General features: G+C 45.7%; 3 protein-coding genes across 3 annotated transcripts; all 3 read right to left on the reverse strand.

The window, feature by feature from the left end:
- Window positions 1–3,856: 3,856 nt before the first annotated feature.
- Window positions 3,857–8,218, reverse strand: pwwp2a (PWWP domain containing 2A). The gene is made up of 2 exons (XM_083889083.1): window positions 6,904–8,218; window positions 3,857–6,319 (listed from the first exon to the last, which is right to left on the reverse strand). The coding sequence occupies exons 1-2, from the start codon at window positions 7,815–7,817 to the stop codon at window positions 4,504–4,506; spliced, it is 2,730 nt and encodes a 909-aa protein (XP_083745209.1). The 5' UTR covers window positions 7,818–8,218; the 3' UTR covers window positions 3,857–4,503.
- A 781-nt stretch (window positions 8,219–8,999) lies between these two features.
- oatx (organic anion transporter X) lies at window positions 9,000–14,280 on the reverse strand (the record flags this gene model as incomplete). The annotated part of the gene is made up of 15 exons (XM_083890040.1): window positions 9,000–9,156; window positions 9,711–9,838; window positions 9,914–9,992; window positions 10,235–10,343; window positions 10,437–10,596; window positions 10,722–10,776; window positions 11,049–11,164; window positions 11,244–11,367; window positions 11,461–11,629; window positions 11,722–11,876; window positions 12,342–12,445; window positions 12,528–12,657; window positions 12,734–12,807; window positions 12,887–13,048; window positions 14,254–14,280. 15 exons carry the CDS (start codon window positions 14,278–14,280, stop codon window positions 9,000–9,002), a joined length of 1,749 nt encoding a protein of 582 aa, XP_083746166.1.
- A 2,279-nt stretch (window positions 14,281–16,559) lies between these two features.
- On the reverse strand, window positions 16,560–21,169 carry LOC310927421 (deoxycytidine kinase 2; the record flags this gene model as incomplete). Its single annotated transcript, XM_083889717.1, has 8 exons — window positions 21,035–21,169; window positions 20,464–20,582; window positions 20,294–20,377; window positions 19,244–19,353; window positions 18,991–19,138; window positions 18,358–18,473; window positions 16,862–16,961; window positions 16,560–16,586 (listed from the first exon to the last, which is right to left on the reverse strand). The coding sequence occupies exons 1-8, from the start codon at window positions 21,117–21,119 to the stop codon at window positions 16,560–16,562; spliced, it is 789 nt and encodes a 262-aa protein (XP_083745843.1). The 5' UTR covers window positions 21,120–21,169.
- Window positions 21,170–24,235: the final 3,066 nt, after the last annotated feature.

The following is a 24,235-nucleotide window of genomic DNA, read 5'->3' on the forward strand; positions in this document are numbered from 1 at the left end:
TAAACCTACTCCAGACTAAACCAAACTAAACCAGACTAAACCTACTACTGACTAAACCAGGCAAAACCAGACTCAACCTACTCCTGACTAAATTGGGTTATACCAAAATATACCAGACTAACCCAAACTAAACCAGACTAAACCTACTCCTGACTAAATCAGGTTAAAGCAAACATCAGACATAACCTCACTTGAGTAACCCGAGTAGGTGAACTAAACCAGATTAACTACAAACCCTGATAACACCTGAATTTAACAGAACACGTCAACCATATTAAACCTGACTATTAAAACAAGTTTAAACCTGACTAAAACAGACTAAACCAACCCACATCAGACATTATCATACTAAACTAAACTAAACCTGGCTAAACGTGACAAACAGATTGAACTGGACTAATCCAGATTATATTTAATCAATAATCAGTTTACCTTCTGTTGGTCGTCCATTTCACCTGTGACTCCTGGACGAGCGAGCTCCAAAACCTTAAGAGAGAGAGAGAGCGAGGGAGAGAGAGAGGGAGAGAGAGGGCGAGGGCGAGGGAGAGAGAGAGAGAGAGGGAGAGAGAGAGAGAGAGAGAGAGAGAGAGAGAGAGAGAGAGAGAGAGAGAGAGAGAGAGAGAGAGAGAGAGAGAGAGAGAGAGAGAGAGCGAGAGGGAGAGAGAGAGAGAGCGAGAGAGAGGTGAAAGTCCAGAGATTAACCATCACACACATGGAAAGTGTGTCATTGACATGTTATTTATTGAACCGCTGATTGATTATTGATTATTAGTGAGGCTTGGTGGGTGTGTGTGTGTGTGTGTGTGTGTGTGTGTGTGTGTGTGTGTGTGTGTGTGTGTGTGTGTGTGTGTGTGTGTGTGTGTGTGTGTGTGTGTGTGTGTGAAGTGGGCGGAGCTTACCGTTCCTCCGCAGCTGATTATCCATGTCTTGTCAAACTGACCTGAAATTTAATCCAGATTAAGTTTACAGCGCCTCTGTGTTAAACTCCAGTTTAAACCGAGTAAAAGCCCAGTCTAACTCCAGTTTAAACCCAGTATAAGCCCAGTCTAACTCCAGTTTAAACCGAGTATCAGCCCAGTCTAACTCCAGTTTAAACCGAGTATAAGCCCAGTCTAATTCCAGTTTAAACTGAGTCTAAATCCAGTTTAAACCCAGTCCAACTCCAGTTTAAACCGAGTCTAATTCCAGTGTAAACTGAGTCTAAATCCAGTTTAAACCCAGTACAACTCCAGTTTAAACCCAGTGTAAGCTGAGTCTAAATCCAGTGCAACTCCAGTTTAAACCCAGTCTAATTCCAATGTAAACCCGATCTAATTCCAGTTCAAACACAGTTTAAACCCAGTATAAACCCAGTCTAACTCCAGTTTAAACCCAGTATAATCCCTGTCTAATTCCAGTGTAAACTGAGTCTAAATCCAGTTTAAATCAAGTCAACCCAGTCTAATTCCAGTTTAAACCCAGTCTAATTCCAGTGTAAACCCAGTGTAAACTGAGTCTAAATCCAGTTTAAACCCAGTCTAATTCCAATGTAAACCCAGTATAAACCCGGTCTAATTCCAGTTTAAACACAGTCTAAATCCAGTTTAAACCCAGTCTAATTCTAGTGTAAACTGAGTGTAATTCCAGTGTAAACTGAGTCTAAATCCAGTTTAAACCCAGTCCAACTCAAGTTTAAACCCAGTCTAACTCCAATGTGAACCCAGTCAAAAACCCGGTCTAACTCCAGTTTAAACCCAGTCTAAGTATAAACGTTTCCCCAAGGCGTTGATGGTCTTAGAACTCAGGACGTCACGTGACGTGTCAGAGTTCACGTGAAAACCTTGGCGCTCCGATATATCGTGAAACTTTAGTGAGCTAAATTCTAGCGATAAGGATCTGGACTAAAACGCCGTCCAGACCCTGACCTACTTCCACAAGTCATTCAATAACCCACACGTTTGGTTGTTGCTTTTGTCAAGTTGAACGTCTGCCACACGCGCCGCAAGCCCAACACTTCCTGTTTTTGTTTCAAAATAAAAGCACAAGCATGAGTTAACATTGATTAATATATGGTTTAAATTAAATGAGTTAAAATTACTCAACTATTTACAAATAGTCAACTAACGATCCAATAAAACAAGACAAAGGACAAAGTGTGTCACACGTGCAGCTTTAATCGCATTAATCCTCTGTTTGTACACATTTTAATAACAATAATAATAATGATAATTATAATTTATTCTTAAATGTTTTAATTATTTCCAGAGAGAAAGAAAAATAAATATTTTATTTCAAACATCAAAGGAAATTTAAACTTTGTCTGAAAACATTCAAATCATCCGAGACTCCGCCCCTAACAACGCTCCACCAATCAGATTGTCTCATCACAACGCCTGAAATACAGTTCAGTCACTCACTCTGCCTTGAGGGTGGAGCCTGAGAGGGGGTGGAGCCTCAGCGGGTCACCTGTGCCCTCATTGACCACGGATCATCGGGTAATCATCTGATTGAAGGACGTGTGGCGTATCCATGGAAACGCTCATTGATTATCTGTCATCAGGACTCCGCCCACACAGCCTCACAGCCAATCAGAGCACAAGATTGTCAGCAGCTCTTCAGCGTGGTCCTGCAGAGAGAGAGAGAGAGAGACGGGTGTCAGTGATTATGTCATCAGCAGGTGGATCACATGACTAAGTTAGTCAATATTCTAACCAATAGTCAATGTCAAGTAAACTTAACTGACCACAAGCTAGTGGTTAGTTAATAAAATCAGGTCAATCACTGGGTCATTAGCTTACATTAAGTTAACTAAAGTTAACAGTTAACTAATTAGTTAACCAATGAGCTAATGACTAATGAAACTACAACGATTGACAATTCGTTAACATTAACTGGTCATTAGTCAGCGTTACAATGATGGTTAACTATTTGTTGAAGAACAAACTAATGATTAACTAACTAGTTATTTAACTTAAATTATCTAATCTTTGTTAACAACTAACTTAACTAGTTAGTTAACTTAACTAATGATCTAATATTAACTAATTAACTTTGTTAAATAATGGTCTAATGATTAACTAGTTAGTTAAACAACTTTAACTAATGACCAACTAATTAACTTTGTTAACTACTGGTCTAATGATTAAGTGGTTGGTTAATTAACTTAACTCATGATCTAGTATTAACTAATTAGTTAAATAACTTTAACTAATTAACTTTGTTAACTACTGGTCTAATGATTGAGTAGTTGGTTAATTAACTTCACTCATGATTTAATAGAAACTAATTAGTTAAATAACTATTTCCTGATGTGTGACTATTAACAAATTAGTTAATTAACGTAACCAATGATTAACTAATTAGTCAACTTGAGCAGTATTCTTACTGCTTGATTAGTTAAAATTAACTAGTGATGAGCTTTGGGTCATTAGTTAACTACACTAGTGGTTAACTAAAGGGTGGCGATAGCAGACTGGACAGAAGGACCTTAACAGCAGTTGTCCACCAGGGGGCGAGAGTTCCAGTGACACCAGTGTGATTGACAGCTGGGATCAGCCATTAGCCAAACAGGAAGTCGTTTCAAAATAAAAGTCTCAGATGACACGTCTGCGGTGTTGAACCCGTTTACCAAACATCTGTTTGCAGGTGAGAAAGGCTCCGCCTACACCGCTGCAGTCAAAGCACCACAGAAGAAGAAGAAGCAGAAGAAAAAAAAAAGTCTAAATGACGACAACCAATCAGAGAGAAGTTTGAAAGTTTATTCACAGATTTTAAAACATGAGAAGAAAAAAAAGAAACAAACACGTACAGACGTGGACTCTCTGATCTGCAAACAGACGGTAAAAGAGTCCGACAGCAGAGGGGGAGGAGTCACCTTCATCATCATCACCATCAGGTCACATGACCCTCAGCCTGTCCTAACACTGATCCTCAGCAGCACAAATATCTTTAATCAAGAGAACGTGATGATTGGACACACACACACACACACACACACAGAGATGACTGTGGTGAATAAACAGCTGATCCTTCACATCGTCTCCTGCTTTAGTGAAAATCATTTAAAAAAAAAAAAAAGATTGTGTGAGAGTTGGGGTTTTTGTTGCATCATGGGACCTGGTCTGATCCAGGACTACGAAGACCCGGGTCTGATCCAGGATCACAGCATTGATCAGATGATGGTTTCACCTGGACCGTGTTCTGGACCTCGGGCCTCAGTTTGAACACCATATTTTTTTTTCCTCTTTTCTTTTTTTCAGCAGATCCAACAGGAAACAGGAAGTGACATCAGCGTTCCTCGCAGTCACCCGATCGACAAAAAAAATTATCTCCGTGACTAATTATGCAAATGAGCGTGGTCTGAACCAATCGGAAGCCTGGATTGGGAGAAAAAAATGCTGCCGCTAACGAAACCTGACGCGCGGGGCGGAGACGGCAGTAGATAAGCCACGCCCAAAACAGTGAGCCACGCCTCCTCTCAGAAAACTTCGACGATCTGCCTCGCCGCCACCTCATTATCGTATGCTACGTCTCAAACTGCGTGAGCAGCGCTCTCACTTCCGGCGTCAGCTGCTTGGCGGCGCTGGCGGCCTCGGCGATGGCGCGGCGATACGGTCCCTTCCGCTTCCTGTCAAAGCGAGACTGGAACGTCTCCAGGAAGGGCGACAGCTGCACCAGCGGCAGGAAGGAGGTGGTGGGCGAGCCGAACCACGACACCCGTGCTTCCTGTCGCACTGACAGCCCCGTGTCGCCGCGCCGAGCCACCGTGATGCCGAGCACGCGCGCCGGCCACCACGGGAAACCGTAGATCTTTGCCCAGACGATGTCGCCCACGCACACAGTCCGACCGTCGGGCAGCGAGCACTTGGACACGGCCTTGGAGAAGACGGAGGACGAGGACGAGGACGTGGACGAGGACGAGGACGTGGAAGACTTACGGCGCCGCTTGAGTTCGCCTCCCTCGTCCTCGTCCTCTTCCACACCGACCTGCGGCTCCTCGCCATCAGACCTGGGCGGAGGGGGCGGCGGCGAGGAGGAGGAGGAGGAGGTGTGGCACTGAGGTTCTAACAAGGAGGAGGAGGAGGGAGCGGGAGGGAGGGAGGAGGGAAAGTCTCTAGAGGGTGGGGCTTCAAACGTCTCTGTTGAGCTGCACTCTGAGTGGGAGGAGGAGGAGGAGGAGGAGGGGGGCGGCCCCTCAGCTCCTCCCTCTCCCTGATCTGGTCCCTCCTCCTCTTGCGATTCCTCAGCAACGCTAACTGCACAGGCGGAGGCTAACGGCGGCTCAGTGGGCGGGGCCAGATCTACAGTGGGGGTGGGGCTTGGAGTAGATTTAGGAGGTGACATGCGAGCGCTGTGTTTGGGAGGGGGGGGGGAGGGCGGGGCCTGGCTGTCATCAGTACGATACCTTTGCGGTTTGAGGCGCATTCTGGGCGGCAGCGCTGCTTGGGAGGTGGCGCCGCCTGCAGCGCCGCTGAGGTGCTGCAGGCGGCGCGTGAAGTGGACCCTCTGGTTGTGGTTCTGCAGAGCGGCAGCTCTTGTAACCGCCCTGGTGCGGTCCTGGTCCTGGTCCTGGTCCGGGTCCTGGTCCTGGTTCTGTGTCTGTGTCTGATTCTGGTCTTTGGGCCGACTCCTCGCCAGCTTGAGAACCGGCGGTCCTTTGGAACGCTCGCCGACAGAACCTTTGGCGAGCGGTTTCTTAGTGTTCAGTTTCAGACGCATGTGGCTGGATGAGGACGACGAAGGCGAAGCCATGCCCCTCAGCACGCGACGTGAGGAAGACGACGATGAAGATGACATGCAGATCCCTGATGGCGCCCGTCTGTCAGCGCCGGCGGCGGTGGCTCCACGTCCTCCTCTGTCGTCGCCCCTCAGCCTCTTCACTTCAGCAGACATCGGCGCTTCGGCTGCTTTCCGCCGCCGCGACGCCTCCTCGCCCCTCAGATCCACCGGCCCCCGCCGCGCCTCCCTGTGGCCGCCGGACACCACCACGCCTTTGCACTTGTCACAGAGCACTTGCCGGGGGCGGAGCTTGATGGCGTTCATGATGGAGGTGGGCTCCTCACAGCGATAACGACGCTTGGGTCGTTTGATCTTGCGCGGCAGCGGCTGAGGTAACGCCTGGTTGTACGTGTCCCTGATGAACAGAGGGGGAGGGTACGGCGCCCCCTCCTGGAACAATGGCGGCGGTTTGGAGGACCACGGGTGGGAGGGGGGAGGGGTCATATCCTGTTCGGTGGACGTGTCGTCGATGGCGACGGCCGGTGCCTGAGGGGTCATCTGAGGTCGACTGCGATCGTCGCGGCGAGGAAACGCGGAGATGGGGATTCCATACGGTCCAAACCTGAGACACACAATGAGAACCTTAGAGACTCAGACATGTGTGAACAGATGTGTGTGTATGTGATTATTTCTTACACAACAAATACTAGTTAATACTAATATATCAATAATTAGCATAAATCACCTCGATAACACAAAAGTCGATAACACAAAAGTCGATAACCGATAACACAATAGTGATTAACACAAACTGTGTTTATTGTGTTATCGACTATTGTGTAATTGACCATTGTCACAATAGTCAATAACACAATGTAAATAACACAATAGTCGATAACAAATTGTGTTAATTATTGTGTTATCGACTATTGTGACAATAGTCGATAACACAATAGTCAACAATAGAATAGTTGATAACAACTATTGTGTTATTGTTAACACAATAGTCAATAACACAATAATACGATAGTCGATAACACAATAGTCAATAGTCGATAACACGATAGTCAATAACAATAATCAATCCTTTAAAGATCAATAAAAACAGCTAATCACTTTCACTATTGATTACAATGCTAATTATTAGTAACTAAGTTTGTTGATTTGTCAGTCGTGACGTCACGGTTATTGATCAACACCACTCACCTTCGGGAAATGTCCATCAGAACCCCGGAGAAAATCTTCTCCCCCAGGCGGAAGGACACCACCAACGCGTCATCGATGACGTGATCCAGACAGACCCGGACCTCGGACCCGGGACTCAGATCCTGAACGGATGCGAGTGATGGAGCACCGACCCCGGGTTCTGGCGCTGGCTCGAGTCGCGAGGACTCCTCCTGTTTCACGGTGTCCGGAGCCAGGCGTCTCAGCGGGTACTCGCCCCTGAGGCCGCGGTCCGCCGGTTCCTCGTTCCCCGCAGAATTTTTAACACACCCGGGCTGCGGGTCCAGCTTCACCGGGAATGAAACGTCCAACATGGCGTCCTCCGCGGGCCCGGGCCTCTGCTCAGAGTGCTGCAGGACCGTGTATCCCCGGTCTGGGCCCGCGGTCTCGGCTCGATCTGTCGTCACATTAGTGGTCGGTACCGCCGGTTCGGCCAGAGAGAGACCGGCCTCAGTGACGGGCGGCGGAGCCGGGAAGGAGTGAAGAAAGACGGCGGAGGGCTGCGGATCTGAGAGGATGCTGCGGTACGCCGCCTGAACCGACACATTTCCGCCGCCCTCTAAATCCGCCGGGAGTCCGGGAGAGAACCGGTCCACGCTGATCCGGTCCGCGAGGAAGATGTCGATCTTTTCGTCCGTAAGGACGTTTTCACAGAGAGCTTTTCCCGCCGCGGGCTCAAGCTCCGGCCCGACATGGCGGCGCTCCTCCCCGTCCCCACCATCCTCCACCTGCGTGACGACCAACTCTGCGGCCGGACCGGACTCCCGCGGCCCGTCACACTCCTGCGCTGCTCCCGGGAGTCCCGGGTCCGTTTCTGGCGGGTCCTCGTCGACTGTCGCCGACGTCGGTGTGATTAGAACCGCCGCAGCTCCTGGCTCTGCAGCCACGGCCGCCATTTTCTTCCGCTGTGCTGCCGAGCGGACCGTAGCCCCGCCCTCTCAGAGCGCTGCCAGCTGCGCAGGCGCACTGCCATTGGCTGAAGTTCCCGTCAGTTAAAGGACATGCGGCAGAGCGTCCTCTCTGATTGGCTGACTCCGACTTTGCGAGGCGTCGAGCCGCCACCAGGGGGCGTTTACATCTGAGAAACAAAAACAACTGAATAACGAAGATCAATGATGTGAATATGATCGATACACAGATGATTCGATCAGCCGATCACACAAAAGAATAACCTATGAATAAAACAACAATTTTTTTTGTTTTCATATACATTTAACAAACTCACGATTATTTTATAATTTTCTCCATTAATCATTGAGTTGAAAAATATTGTTTGTCAAACCTGGAAATAATGACGTCTTTGTTTTTGTCCACAAACTCAAAATATTCACATTTAAGAAGCTGAAAAATCACACAAATAAAACAAAACATTCACAATAAACCGATTCTCAAAAATGTTGCATTTGTTTTGTTTTTGTCGAAACTGGATTTAAATGTGAGTGAGATATACGTATACATGTACATATAAATATATGTATATTTATGGGAAAATCAATTCATTTATATTGCAGCATGTGAAGCCTCTCAAACTGTGGTACGTGTTGCAGTAGAGGTACGAGCGCCCTCTGGTGGCACTGGATCCGAGAGCGTGTAGAAAATGAAACAAATTCTAAATAAATAATAATAAGTGAAGTCACCTTATCCTCACTCCATCTCAATCTAGTGTGTGTGTGTGTGTGTGTGTGTGTGTGTGTGTGTGTGTGTGTGTGTGTGTGTGTGTGTGTGTGTGTGTGTGTGTGTGTGTGTGTGTGCGTCATTTGACCTCTGACCTTTGAACATTCAAACAACAACATTCATATTAATAATCATTTATTATTGTTACAGTCCATCATTGATTATCGATCCATCATTAATGGCCGCGGAAACGGCGCCGATCTGCCGTGTGATTGGTCAAGCCTCGGTCCTCGGGTCTGATTGGACGAGGGCTGCGGTTGTTTATGTAACAACAAAGATCAACAAGTCCTGCACCGACACATGAAATTCAGTCACCATGGTGACGCTGATGAAGTCACGCCCCTCTCCAGGGTCACAGTAGCTGAGGCTCATGGGAAATGGAGGAGGAAAAAAATAAAAATTGGTCAGAGGGCGTTCAGGCCGATCCCTTCAGTTTCCGTCAGCTCTTTTAAGGTCACGCCCTCCTTTGAGACCACACCCCCGCTATCTATGATGTCATCCTTGGAGGTCATGCCCTCTTTTAAAGACACGCCCTCCTGTTGCCTGTGAGGTTGTCCGGACCTTTAAAAAGGCATCAAACAAGCATAGCAATGTGTTAGCGTTAGCATCAATCGAGTTAAAGGTGCCATATGTAAGAATGTGGCCAAAAACGGTTACTACATTCAAATTCAAAATACCGATCTTTTAGGTTTCGTTTTCTGATGTAACTGGCAACCCGTGTTTGCTCGGCAGCTGAGACTCTACTGACTGCAATGACTGGTAAACGGCGGTAGGTGGCGCCACATGCCAAAACATGATTTGCAGTCTGCAAAATATTTTTTTTAATGCAAATATTTTGTCTGTACTGTTGTTGTTGGTGAGTTCAGTTTGTTATATGAACATTATTCCTGAGTCTCTGTGACATATTAGGAGGATTTTATGATTTATTACATAATGCACCTTTAAATGTAATTAGTGTCAGTGCTCATAAAGTTAGTTAACTATGGTAGCTCTGCTAATGAACTGCTTATGACGCTACCACTGCTAATGAAGCTAACACTGCTCATAAAGCGAACATGGCTTATGAAGCTAACCCTGCTAATATAGCTAACACTGCTAATGAAGCTAACTGTTACCATTTCTCCTCCACGTCCTCGATCGTGTCTGGCAGTGGGACGTTCAGAGTCTCCGGCAGGAAACACGCGAAGCATCCGGCGATCACTGCTGCGCCGCCATACACCAGGCTGGGCAGAGCAGGGAGTACCTGGGAAATGTAGTCCCGTTAGTCACAGTGACGTTCAAACACGTGAAAAAGAAAAGATGGAGTCAGTGACGTCACCTCGTCCAGGATGAGGACAGCAGGCGCCGCCATGCTGCCGATCCTCGCCATCGTGGAGACGAAGCCCATTCCTGTCTGCCTGAACACACACACACATTTGTATACAGGGTTAGCATCGTTAGCTGTGTTAGCTTTATTAGCAGGGTTAGCATCATTACCTGTGTGTGCAGTGTTACGGTGTTATGGTATGTGTTATGTTACATTCCAGTTGTAGGAATTTCCGGGGCAACCTCACAAACCCCAACGCAACATTCCAGAGTTTTAGTTACTCCAAGTTCCGACCTCCGATGTTAATGGAATGCAGCAGAAGGTGCGGCTCACCTGATGACAGTGGGGTAGAGCTCGCCGGTGAACAGGTAGACGGTGGTAAAAGACGCTGAGGTGAAACCTTTACCAAGACACGCCATCGCCGTCCTGACGGTCTGCAGCTCTGAGGAGGTCAATGTTTACGGTCACGGTCCTCACAAACACACAAACAAGTCTGTGTGTGTGTGTGTGTGTGTGTGTGTGTGTCTCTGTGTACCTGTGGGGACGAAGATGTTTGCAAAGATAATGGCAGCCGACAGGAAGAGACACATGGCCTGAGTGACACGCCTCCCCAGGTAACTGAGCATGCCCAGTGCAAGCAGCTTGGCGGGAAAATCCACTGCTGCGAAGATGATCTGGATCAGGTAGATGCTCACCTGAAACGACCAATGAGGAGGAGGCTCAGGGTGACCAGCCAATAGAAGAAGAGTTCATACAGAATGGGCGGTAAACATGGTAACTGTGGTAACCCACCCCCCTTCAGGTGGGTGAAGCAACTCACCCCAAACTTCTGCAGGTCCATCGCCAAACCGTAGTATGCAAAACTGGTGGCGAACCTGTTCAGACACTTGGTGTTTAATGTGTTTCAGGTAAAAGTGACTCAGCTGTTTCAGGTAAAAGTGACTCAGGTGTTTCAGCTGTTTTAGGTAAAAGTGACTCAGGTGTTTTAGGTAAAAGTGACTCAGCTATTGTAGGTAAAAGTGACTCAGCTGTTTTAGTTAAAAGTGACTCAGCTGTTGTAGGTAAAAGTGACTCAGCTGTTTTAGGTAAAAGTGACTCAGCTGTTGTAGGTAAAAGTGACTCAGGTGTTGTAGGTGTGTCCTCTCACCACACGGCGACCAGACAGATGGAGATGCGCCTCATGCCTCTCGTCTTCAGAAGGTCGTACGCTGTGAACCTCGATTGACTTGACTGAATTTCCTTCTTCATGTTTGAGTGCAACACCTGCAGGTCACATGGTACACACCTCAGCAGCCCATTTAGTGGGAAACATTGTCTGCTTCGTGACGGACAGGTATGTTACCTCCAGCGTTATCTTTTCGACCATCTCCGGTTTCCCGTTAATCCGAGCGACTCGGTGAAGACTTTTCAACGCCTCCTCAGATTGACGGTTCAGCACCAGCCACCGAGCAGACTCCGAGTACCACCTGACCAATCAGAGAGCAGCGACATCAGACCATCTGTCCAATCAGAGAGCAGGTACACCAGACCCTCGGACCAATTACAGAGCTGACACTGACCAGCTGTAGGCGAAAAACAGGAAGTGAGGTACGCAGACAACCAACTGCAGCTTCCTCCAGTCTCTCAGCCAATAGGCAAGACCCGCCAGGACCAGCTGACCAAAGGTGAAGAAAAAGGAAGTGAGTGTGCCCACTAATGTCCGAACTTTGGTCGGGATCCACTCCACCTCTGAGGACAGACAGGTAGAGAGACAGACAGGTAAGGGGAAAGGAAGGAACTCAGTGAGAGACAGACGGGTAAAGACAGGGAGAGACAGCTACTCAGCGAGACTGCATTGAGGATGATTCCAGACACCGCCATTCCAGTCAGGAACCTGAAGATGCAGTAGGCGGTGTATGAAGGAGAGAGGGCGGAGCTACTGCCTAACACGGCCAGCTGAAGGTACGACCAAATAAGAACAGAGCGTCGGCCAAACCTGGGACACACAGAAAGACGTATTTAGCTAACGGCTAAAGACCGTGCTATACATACCGCGCGTGCAGACCCTGGTATGCTCCCGCGTCAGGGTCATGTGGTATCCCACTTCACCCTCGGGTGGCCGTACAAGTCTAGACACAGGGAATAGGACGCATTCCTACCAACGCAGAAGAGAGCGATGCTACAGGTCTTTCGGACATGTCTGGTTCGAGCGGCTCACAGTTGAAATGTCTGTCGGGAGTCGGGGTGTCGGCCGGTTCGAGGCTCGGATGACGATCCTTACCAACTACTTCTTCTGTCGTTGAAAAGTTTTTTCTGCCCATTGGGCGTGGCTTATACTCCCTGTACTGGCGGGACGGAAATTTAGTTTGCGTTGCGGTTCCAAAATCTGGGCACGGTGCACGTTCGCGGGAGTATACCTGGGCCTTAGCTCTGTTTCTACCAATGAACAGGTGAGCGTCACCTGTCCGACAGGCTGCCGTAGATGATCGCGCCCGCCAGAACTCCGCCCATGTAGATGGTCTGAATCATCTGTTTGAGAGGACGCAGCGAGCAGACAAGGCCCCACTGGAAGACAGAGAGACAGATGGGTTTCAGAGAGACAGGGCGTTTGAATCATAACCACGCCCACTTCGTGGTCTCCAGTTACCTCGGAGACGGTGGTGGCGGAGAACTCGGCGCCGTCAAACGTCCACCCGTCCACACACTCCTCAGTCTGCAGCTCGCTGATGTTTGCCGAGCTGTTAGCAGCCAGCAGCTGCCATTGAGGCTCCACGAACCTGGGACAGGAAGTGATGTCACAAGAAGTTGATTCATTCACTTGACACAAAGACAAGAGGAAGAAGGACGCGTTACCTCCTGCAGCGGTGGAGGCGATTTGCTGAAGCGTCAAATGGGATGAAAACTTTGAGCAGCTGCTGATGGTCGACCTGAAACGACCGATCACATCCGTCAATCACACCGATTAATACCACTGACCAATCACGTCGCAGCACACTGATTAGTCACCTGGTGCGACAGGTTACGGAGGCTGTAATTGGCCGGCAGGCTGCAGTGGTGGGCGGGGATTCCCGAGACAAAGTTGTTGAGCAGGTTCTGACTCGCCATCAACAAACCAGGTAAACTGATCAGGGTCACATGGAGCCATTGGTACCTACCAAACCCTCCCACCTTACCATGGCAACAGAGAGGGGGGCGGGGTTAGAGACAGGTTGCATCACCGTTACGCTCACCTGTTTATGTAAAGTTATCAAAAATGACCTGATGGGGGCAGTGCTCGGATTACCCTTCACATCATTAGATTACACAGCAGAGTTATCAGATTACATTAGATTACACAGCAGATTAACCAGATTACATTAGATTACACAGCAGAGTAATCAGATTATATTAGATTAGACAGCACTGTAATCAGATTACATTAGATTAGACAGCATAGTAATCGGATTACCCTTCACATCAGTAGATTACACAGCAGAGTAATCATAGTACATTAGATTACACAGCAGAGTAATCAGATTACCTTAGATTACACAGCATAGTAATCAGATTACATTAGATTACACAGTAGAGTAATCAGATTACATTACATAGCACAGTAATCAGATTACATTAGATTACACAGCAGAGTAATCAGATTACATTAGAATACACAGCACAGTAATCAGATTACATTAGATTACACAGCACAGTAATCAGATTACCCTTCAGATCATTAGATTACACAGCACAGTAATCAGATTACCCTTCAGATCATTAGATTACACAGCACAGTATTCAGATTACCCTTCAGATCATTAGATTACACAGCACAGTAATCAGATTACATTAGATTACACAGCACAGTAATCAGATTACCCTTCAGATCATTAGATTACACAGCACAGTAATCAGATTACCCTTCAGATCATTAGATTACACAGCACAGTAATCAGATTACATTTGCTTAAACAGCACAGTAATCAGATTACATTAGATTACACAGCACAGTAATCAGATTACCCTTCAGATCATTAGATTACACAGCACAGTAATCAGATTACATTTGCTTAAACAGCACAGTAATCAGATTACATTAGATTACACAGCACAGTAATCAGAATACATTAGATTACACAGTACTGTAATCAGATTACGCTTCACATCATTAGATTACACAGCACAGTAATCGGATTACATTAGATTACACAGTACTGTAATCAAATTACATTAGATTAGACAGCACTGTAATCAGATTACATTAGATTAGACATCACAGTAATCGGATTACCCTACACATCAATAGATTACAGAGTTTAGGAATCAGACTACACAGCACAGTAAAGTTCAGTGTTACAAAGTCAGATTATCATATTATTTCATTATGGTGAGCTCACCTGGTCCAACAGGTCAGTGAAGCCCATTACGATCTTTTTACCGAAAAAAACAAAAACATGCGAGTATCTCTTAGCAACATTAGCATCTGATGCTACACACACAGTAATTCACATTTGAAAATCAGTAAATGTAACAAGTTCAACGTCTCAGGCCCGATTCACTGATTCATAGAGTCAGTCAGCCTGTGAATGAGTGAACAAAGTGTTCTACAGAGTGTGAATGAGTGAACAGAGGCCGTTTCTCAATACACAAGTATTCCAGTATGTACTTGCTTACTTGGGAAGTACATACTTAGTACGACTGAAGTACATACTTGCCAAGTACGGGAGTACACAAGCACGATTCTTCAATTGGAACAGCGGCGTACTTCCTTGTTCTACTGTTTGAATGGCGGGTGGCGCAAAGCACTTAAGCCTCATTACCGCCACCTACAGTGTTGATGAATGAACATATAAAATACTTTTAATAAATACATATATTGTTATTTTCATATTTTAAATATTTTATACACCATAAAATAGTGTCCATTACATGTAAATACATATACAATGACAGTGCGACTTTAATATAAATCTAAAATTCAAAGTTACAATAAATTAAACATTAATATTATTCAAAAGTTCACACTGTCAGTTCAAAACGTTTGCATTAAAAACTAAACAACAGGTCAACAACAAATCTATGGATCACACCAAGTATGTAATGATGGAGCCGTCTGAGCCAGTGGATCATTTCATCAGGACAGGCTGAGGTAACGCTGCTCTGTGCTGAAACGGCCAGTGTGTTCTACAGAGTGTGAATGAGTGAACTGTGAGTTCTACAGAGTGTGAATGTGTGAACAAAGTGTTCTACAGAGTGTGAATGAGTGAACTGTGTTCTAAAGAGTGTGAATGAGTGAACAAAGTGTTCTATGGTGTGAATGAGTGAACTGTGTTCTACAGTGTGAATGAGTGAACAGTGTGTTCTAAAGAGTGTGAATGAGTGAACAAAGTGTTCTACAGAGTGTGAATGAGTGAACAAAGTGTGAACATTGTTTCTTTTCTAAAGTCTTTGATCTTCTTAAAGGATTATTTGTTTCCTAATGAAAAGAGAAAAAAGTGTCACAGTACTCACAGTCAGACGATGAACTGATGAACAGATGAACGCCGACTGAACATGAATGAGTGACTTCAGAGTGAGGTGGGTGAGACACTCTCTCTCTCTCTCTCTCTGTTTTTCTTGGCTCTAAACATTTGTTGTTCAGTTAATGCTTTAACTTAACCTCGCTCTCGCCCTCTCTCTCCAGTCACATGTTAAAGACATGAATGAATGAATGAATGAATGAATGAATGAATGAATGAATGAATGAAAGACAGTGACACCATAATCAATGTGTTTGATCAGTGGAAACGTTTGCGTCTCTTTTCTTTTCACTCAGTTTTTCGTCTCCTGGAATTTTGTCCGACTGAGTTCGAGTCAACAAACGTCTCAGTGGGATTAAATCTGGACGCCATGGCGACGGAGGACACACACACACGCGTCTTTACCACACTGTGGGGACCACGTTTGGGACCGGGCATAATGTCCCCACAAAAAAGGTTTTTTGTCAGGGGGTGGTCCACACAAGCATAGAAAGACAAGAGCACACACACACACAAGTTTACAGCGTATTTAAAGCCACAGATTTTTATTTTTTTTAAGATTCAAAAATATTTAAATGATATTTACATTTTCTCTGTTGTAATAGTAATAATAATATTAATATTTTTAATAACTCAAACTAGTTTCTGGTTTCTTTGCTCCAAAAACACTGATCACTAATCATTAGTTTTCAGCCCTGAGTACATTTTCCAAAGGTCCTTGAACGCACCACGGCGGCGTCTTTGACAAGACAACACATGTAAATGATCAAACAGTTACACACACACACACGCGTAAAGAGTGTCTCCTCACAGTGACTCTGCGTTCACTCGTTGAAGATTTACGACAAAGTTAAACACGACAATCATTGTCAGCGTCTGTTAGCATGGCACCTGTGTGTGTGTGTGTGTGTTAAAATGATCACCACAATAACAAACCGATCGGTCTGATGTCATTTATTGATCCAGAGAACGACAGTGAAAATCATCATATCTGTCGGTCCCTGAAGGCATCACGGTGCATTCACTGACAGAAGGTTCCAGACTGAAGCTGAGAACAAACACACACGCACTGTATAAAATATACAAAATACAACTGTACATTAAAATTTAAAAAATTTAAAATTAAAAACACGTCGTCCAATGAGACACAGCCACGGCCGAACGCTGAGCTGTGATTGGTGGATCTACAGAGTGGACAGGAAGTCTCTGACCTGCAGGAGGAAACACAAACAAACTCAAAAAACAAACACCCACAGACACACACAGGCACATAGACAGACAGACAGACACACAAACAGACAGACACACACACACACACACACACAGACAGACAGACAGACAGACACACACACACACACAAACAGACACACACACACACAAACAGACAGACAGACGGACACACACACAAGCAGACAGACACACACACACAGACTGGGACACACACAAACAGACAGACACACACACATACAGACAGACACACACAAACCTTGTCAACGATGACTTCCTGTTTGATGCGATCTTTCTTGAAGTCGTCGTTCACGTCCAGAATCAGGACAGGAAGTTCATTTAGATACTCAAAGTCCAACCTGGACACAAGGACATTTGATTCATGGATCAGTCTCAGACCCAGACCAGGGGCCGTATTTATCAAGCGTCTTAGAATTACTCCTAAGAACCCTGCTAAGAGTAGACTTATGAGTAAAAAAATTCTTAGCTGAAAGTTGCACTTAAAAGTTAGTTATCAAGCGTCTTACTCACACTTTCAGCGAAGTGTAGGACTGAATCTGAAGTGTCACTTTCAGAGCTGAATTACGACAGTACTATGTGCCGTAAACTGAATTTTAGGTGACGTCACTTCCGTGTCCATAGAAATGACCAATCAGGGAAGGGAATCTCTAATCTAAGAATAAAGAAAAATCTTAGAAATACTGAAATGGACAATGGGAGCATAGGCGCCGATTCTGTGGGTGCTCCTGGAGATTACCAAGCACTCACATGTGCCAGCCTACTCTTGTCATTGATATGTTAATGACCACTACCTATCAACGGGTTGCATTGTGATGTCAGAAAACCTATCTGCGGTCCAAGGCTGATACTGAACTGTCACAAGACATTGTCAAGGAATAATAACCTGGAAATAATCGCAGACCAGTTTATAAGACGCACCACTACCAGAGGAAACACAATTGTTATAGCCTACTGTGGCACTACTATTGCTATTATTAAAGGATTTTGTCGGAATTGTTTTGAATTGTGGATTTGGTCCATGATTTGCTTTTATTTGAGTTACTTTTAACTTTTAACCTACATTTGTGTCATTAAAGCCAGTTGTGATCACTGACAGTATCATTAATATTGGGTTTTGGACATCCTTCTCACCTCAGTGCCACCCCCTACTGGCAACTCCTAACTACTTAAGACACCTCTGGAGGTCTCTTAAATATCTGGCAGAGTAGGAGTGATTCTTAGACTTAAGACAGTTGATAAATAGCTCTTATTCTTAAGTTTGAGAGTAGGACTAAATTTCACAAATTCTCAGGACTTAAGTGTAAAATGGCACTCTAGATGCTTGATAAATACGGGCCCAGGTCTCAGTCCCAGACTCAGTCTCAGTCCCAGACCCGGGTCTCAGTCCCAGACTCAGTCCCAGACCCAGACCCAGACTCAGACTCAGTCCCAGTCTCAGTCTCAGTCTCAGACTCAGACCCAGACCCAGACCCAGACTCAGTCTCAGACCCAGACTCAGTCTCAGACCCAGACTCAGTCTCAGACCCAGACTCAGTCTCAGTCCCAGTCTCAGACCCAGACCCAGACTCAGTCTCAGTCTCAGACCCAGACCCAGACCCAGACTCAGTCTCAGACCCAGACTCAGTCTCAGACCCAGACTCGGTCTCAGACCCAGACTCAGTCTCAGACCCAGACCCAGACCCAGACTCAGTCTCAGACCCAGACTCAGTCCCATTCTCAGACTCATGTGGTCACCTGAGGTTCCTGTGGTGAAGCCAGGCCTCGTGTTTGAAGTGAAGCTGTTCCAGATATTCCAGAGGAACTCCCTGCTCCTCCTCACGACCACGATGAAGCAGACGCTGCATACAGCGCTGAAACACACACACACAGGGAGAGGATTGTGTTAGCATTAGCAACATTAGCATGTTCACCTGTGGCTCTGCTCTCAGGTAGATGATTGCGTGTGTGTTGTTAGAATTGGCAGCATTAGCATGCTCACCTATGGCTCTGCTCTCAGGTAGATGATTGTGTGTGTGTGTGTGTGTGTGTGTGTGTGTGGTGTTAGCATGCGCACCCATGGCTCTGCTCTCAGGCAGATGATTGTGTGGTGTTAGCATTAGCATGCTCACCTGTGGCTCTGCTCTCAGGGAGATGATTGTGTGTATGGTGTTAGCATTAGCAGCATTAGCATGCTCACCTGTGGCTCTTCTCTCAGGTACATGATTGTGTGTGTGTTGTTAGCATTAAGATGCTCACCTGTGGCTCTGCTCTTAGGTAGATGATCGTATATGTGTGTGTTGTTAGAATTAGCATGCTCACCTATGGCTCTGCTCTCAGGTAGATGATAGTATGTGTGTGTGTGTGTGGTGTTAGCATTAGCATGCTCACCTGTGGCTCTGCTCTCAGGTAGATGATGGCGTCCAGGGCGATTTTTGGTTCAAACTGGTTCAGTAACCACGTGTGCCAGTCCTGATACACACTCCACTCCGTGTCCGACAGATTCCCACTCTCGTACAAGTTTGACGCAAACACGTACCTGTGATGACATCACACTGATGAGTCAGCTGACCTCAGGTGTGTGTGTGTGTGTGTGTGTGTGTGTGTGTGTGTATGTGTGTGTGTGTGTGTGTGTGTGTCTCACCTGTCAGAGTACACTGAGCGCTCATAGAACTGCACAGGTTTGTCAGCCTGCTGCAGTTTCAAAGACGGAGGCTGAAGCTGAGAGCGAACTCTGCTGAGACACGCGTAACTCTGAGGAGACACAACACACAACAACACACATGTCAACACACAACAGCACAGGGGTCAACACACAACAGCACACGGGTCAACACACTACACAACACAGGTCAACACACAACAGCACACAGGTCAACACACAACAGCACACAGGAAAACACACAACAGCACACAGGTAAACACACAACAGCACACGGGTAAACACAACAGCACACGGGTCAACACACAACAGCACACGGGTCAACACACAACAACACACAGGTCAACACACAACAACACACGGGTCATCACACAACAACACACGGGTCATCACACAACAACACAGGTCAACACAACATACAGGTCAACACACAACAGCACACAGGTAAACACACAACAGCACCACACAGGTCAACACACAACAGCAACACGGGTCAACACACAACAACACACAGGTCAACACAACACAGGTCAACACACAACAGCACACAGGTCAACACACAACACAACACAGGTCAACACAACAACAACACGGGTCAACACACAACAACACACAACAGCACCACACAGGTCAACACACAGCAGCACCACCACACAAGTCAACACACAACACAGGTCAACACACAACAGCATACAGGTAAACACACAACACAACACAGGTCAACACACAGCAGCACACAGGTCAACACACAACAGCACACATGTCAACACACAACAGCACATGGGTCAACACACAACAGCACACGGGTCAACACACAACAGCACACGGATCAACACACAACAGCACACAGGTCAACACACAACAGCACCACACAGGTCAACACTCAACACAACACAGGTCAACACACAACAGCACACAGGTCAACACACAACAGCACCACACAGGTCAACACTCAACACAACACAGGTCAACACACAACAGCAACCCCTGTTGTTGTCACTGAGGCAGGTGGGCAGAGTCAGGTGCTGTTACCTGGAAGGTGTAGGACCAGCGGCTCGGTTTGTCGTACAACATCTGAAGAAGGTTCCCTCCACTTTTCTGAGAGGAGCTCAACTCCTACACACACACACACACACACAACACGTCAACTTGTGTTACACTGCAACTCATTCAATCACATTCACTCACATTCACTCACTCACCTGATAAATGTCGTCGTTGTCGTTCTGGACGTTGCACCATTTTCCAATCGGCTCAGGGATCACCTCCCAGTCCTCTAGCGCCCCCTGGAGGACACTTACGAAAGTGGACTTTCCTGCAGCTGAGACACACACACACACACACACACACAGACAGACACACACACACACAGACAGACAGACACACAGACAGACAGATAGACAGACACAGACATACAGACAGACATATACACACACACACACACACACAGACACAAAGACTCAGGTTTAAATTCACATTTCAGTTCCGTCACTGTTGTAATAATCCCGCTTTAATCTGGGATTAAAGTGTTTCTTAAAGGCTTAAATAATCCCGTTGTCACGAACATGAATCAGTTGTGTGTGTGTGTGTGTGTGTGTGTGTGTGTGTGTGTGTGTGTGTGTGTGTGTGTGTGTGTGTGTGTGTGTGTGTGTGTGTGTGTGTGTGTGTGTGTGTGTGTGTGTGTGTGTCTGTCTGTCTGTCTGTCTGTCTGTCTGTCTGTATGTGTGTTCACGGACACACAGCGGCTCGGTTTAAAATCATCGCTGAACTCACCGATGTTTCCCTCGATGGAAATCTTCCTCTCTCTGCGGGATGAAGAAGCGGGAACGCGGCACTGCTTCTTCGGTGGTGTCGCCATGTTTTTTCTGTTTCCGGTGACGATTATCGATCCGTGACGACTGTAATCGATGTGTGTGACTGTTCTCTGCGAGGTCGACGAGGGAAAACGACTGAGCGCGCGCAAACTGCGTCTGCAATTAAATTCCGCGCGCAGACAGACTTCCGTTTCCAGGGGAGGGGCTAAACCAGAGCAAAGCGTTTTCAGTTCAAAGGAGGTCTCACTCTGTCTGTGTTTATAAAGTTAAAATGAAGAGGTCTCACTCTGTCTGTGTTTATGAAGTTAAAATTAAGAGGTCTCACTCTGTCTGTGTTTATAAAGGTAAAATGAAGAGGTCTCACTCTGTCTGTGTTTATAAAGGTAAAATGAAGAGGTCTCACTCTGTCTGTGTTTATAAAGGTAAAATTAAGAGGTCTCACTCTGTCTGTGTTTAAAGAGTTAAAATGAAGAGTTCTCACTCTGTCTGTGTTTAAAGAGTTAAAATGAAGAGGTCTCACTCTGTCTGTGTTTATAGAGTTAAAATGAAGAGGTCTCACTCTGTCTTTGTTTATAGAGTTAAAATGAAGAGGTCTCACTCTGTCTTTGTTTATAGAGTTAAAATGAAGAGGTCTCACTCTGTCTTTGTTTATAGAGTTAAAATGAAGAGGTCTCACTCTGTTTCTGTTTATGAAGTTAAAATGAAGAGGTCTCCCTCTGTTTCTGTTTATGAAGTTAAAATGAAGAGGTCTCACTGTTTATAAACTTAAAATGAAGAGAATGAACACTCATATTTGGGTAATAATGATGTCAATAGATCCATAAATGAATCAACGTGCTCCCTGGTTTGTTCTCTTTGAACACAATACTGCAAAAGCTGCTCCATGTTCTGAAATCTTTATTCATCACACGACATTTAACAAAGAAAGAAAGAAAAAGAGCTCACTGCCCGGCAGTCACAACAAGGAGTTACATCACTCACTACATTACATTTGACTTATTTAACACAATAAAATACACAAACGTGTTTTTCACAAAAGAAAAAAGAAATGAAGAAAATCATCTGAAAATGTTGTTTTTGTTCCCCCAAAAAGAGAGAAATAAAACAAACACAAACTTCTATAATATCATCATTGGTCATAGAGGAAAAAGAAATAATAAACTAAGTCATATTGGTCAAACTCTACAAAAGACAACTGTGTGACTGATTATTGGCCAGGCAGAGCATGTGAAGATTAGCCCGACAGATGACCAGAATGAAAATTGGTCCATAGATGGTTAGCACATTGACCTAAAACTTTTTTTGTTTAGAATATAGACATTAAGAGAATTAATCATTATGCAAGTACTTTTACTTTTAGAACTTAAAGGTGCCATATGTAAGAATGTGGCCAAAAACGGTTACTACATTCAAATTTAAAATACCGAGGTCTTTTAGGTTTCATTTTCTGATGTAACTGGCAACCCTTGGTTGCTCCGCAGCTGAGACTCTACTGACTGCAATGATTGGTAGACGGCGGTAGGTGGCGCCACATGACGCAAAAACATGATTTCAAAACATAAACATGATTTGCAGTCTGCAAAATATTTTTTTAATGCAAATATTTTGTCTGTACGGTTGTTGTTTGTGAGTTGTTATATGAAGTTTATTCCTGAGTCTCTGTGACATAGGAGGATTTAGATTTATTACATAATGCACCTTTAAAGTACATTTAAAATCAGCTACTTTTTAGGGTTGTCTTTTTGGTACTTCTACTTTTACTAAAGTAAATATTTCTCTAGTTATTTGTACTTTTGCTTAAAGGGACAATGTGTAGCATTTATGGGTTTATATTACCCAAAATCCACTTTTTTATACATATTATGTGCTCCTGCATTGTCTAGTCGCTGTATAATATTCTTTGTTTCATTTTCGTAGTGTTTCAAAAAGTCATGTAAAATAACATGGTCGCGGGCCGCGGTTGCATAGCCACTGTTAGCAGCAAGACGCCATGTTTCTACCGGAGCCTGTAAGGACAAACGCGAGAGAACAAATCAAGCGTCTCTTTACTTGTAGCGGAAGTCCCGCCTCCACTCTCTCCGCTTCGTCTGCTACGGCCGCGGTAGCTCGCCCTCTCCCTCACCTCACGAACCTCATCTGCTGACACGGAGAAAGACAACGAGGACGACATTTGCGGATACCGTAGCGCTCAGGGAAGGGAGGGGGTGAGCAGAGCAGCAGGTCTTTGTTGTAAATTTCAGCCTCTCCTCTAGATGTCACTATAAACTACTTACTTCCCCTTTAAGTACTGAGATTCAGTACTTCCTCCACCACATATCAGCACATTCCAGTCTAGATATACAACAACTAAAGGCCACATTATACTTCTCCGACTGCGTAATGCGTTATCCGACTGCGTCACCACAGAGACGCCTCGAGCGTTCATACTTCTGCGTCGTGGTGACAGATACGCACTGCAATTTCCCGCCCGATCAGTAGGGACGCAAGGTTGTTGTGCTTCTGACTATAGTGAGCAATGGCGTCCGAGAGAGAAAGACTGTTGTTGTTGAAACAGTGGCCGTTTCTCTTCTTTTCTGTGTCACGGAACGCAGTTTTAAGATAATTTGAGGCAAGAAATTGGACATTTAGAGTCTAAACATGTGCTGTGTGTGTTAAGATATGACGTATTAATAGTTTGGCAGCGATGTTGTCGGCGGTGAACAGCTACACCTCTGTGGACGCTTGGTGCTCACTGTGAGCCGGCACAGAGCAGCTTTGCTCGGCCTGTCCTGAGGACCAATCGCAGCTCTTGCCGTCTCCGTTGTCCCTTGACGGAGTGCAGACAAAAAAAAATATTTTCTGCAGTCGGAGACGACGCAGAGGCTCTACGACAGGCTCTCCGGATAGTTCAGGGTTGTTTCACTGTGACGCTCTGAGATCAAAGACCCAAGATTATTCATATGTTCGCTGACCTCGGTCAACACATGTGACAGTCTGAGTGTTTTTAACAATAATATGTGTGTGTGTCAGGAGACAGAGGTGAAGCTCCGCCCCCCTCACGGCAACCACTGAAGTGTCTCGACCTTCATCAGATGACAGCCGGGTCAAAGGTCACGGTCTATATATGTGATCCCCCTCTCCCCAATCAGCTAAATTACATTAGTCTGAACCTCGTATGATG

The sequence above is a fragment of the Microchirus variegatus genome (assembly GCF_963457635.1).
Source record: "Microchirus variegatus genome assembly, chromosome: 5".
In the NCBI taxonomy this organism is placed as follows: domain Eukaryota; kingdom Metazoa; phylum Chordata; class Actinopteri; order Pleuronectiformes; family Soleidae; genus Microchirus; species Microchirus variegatus.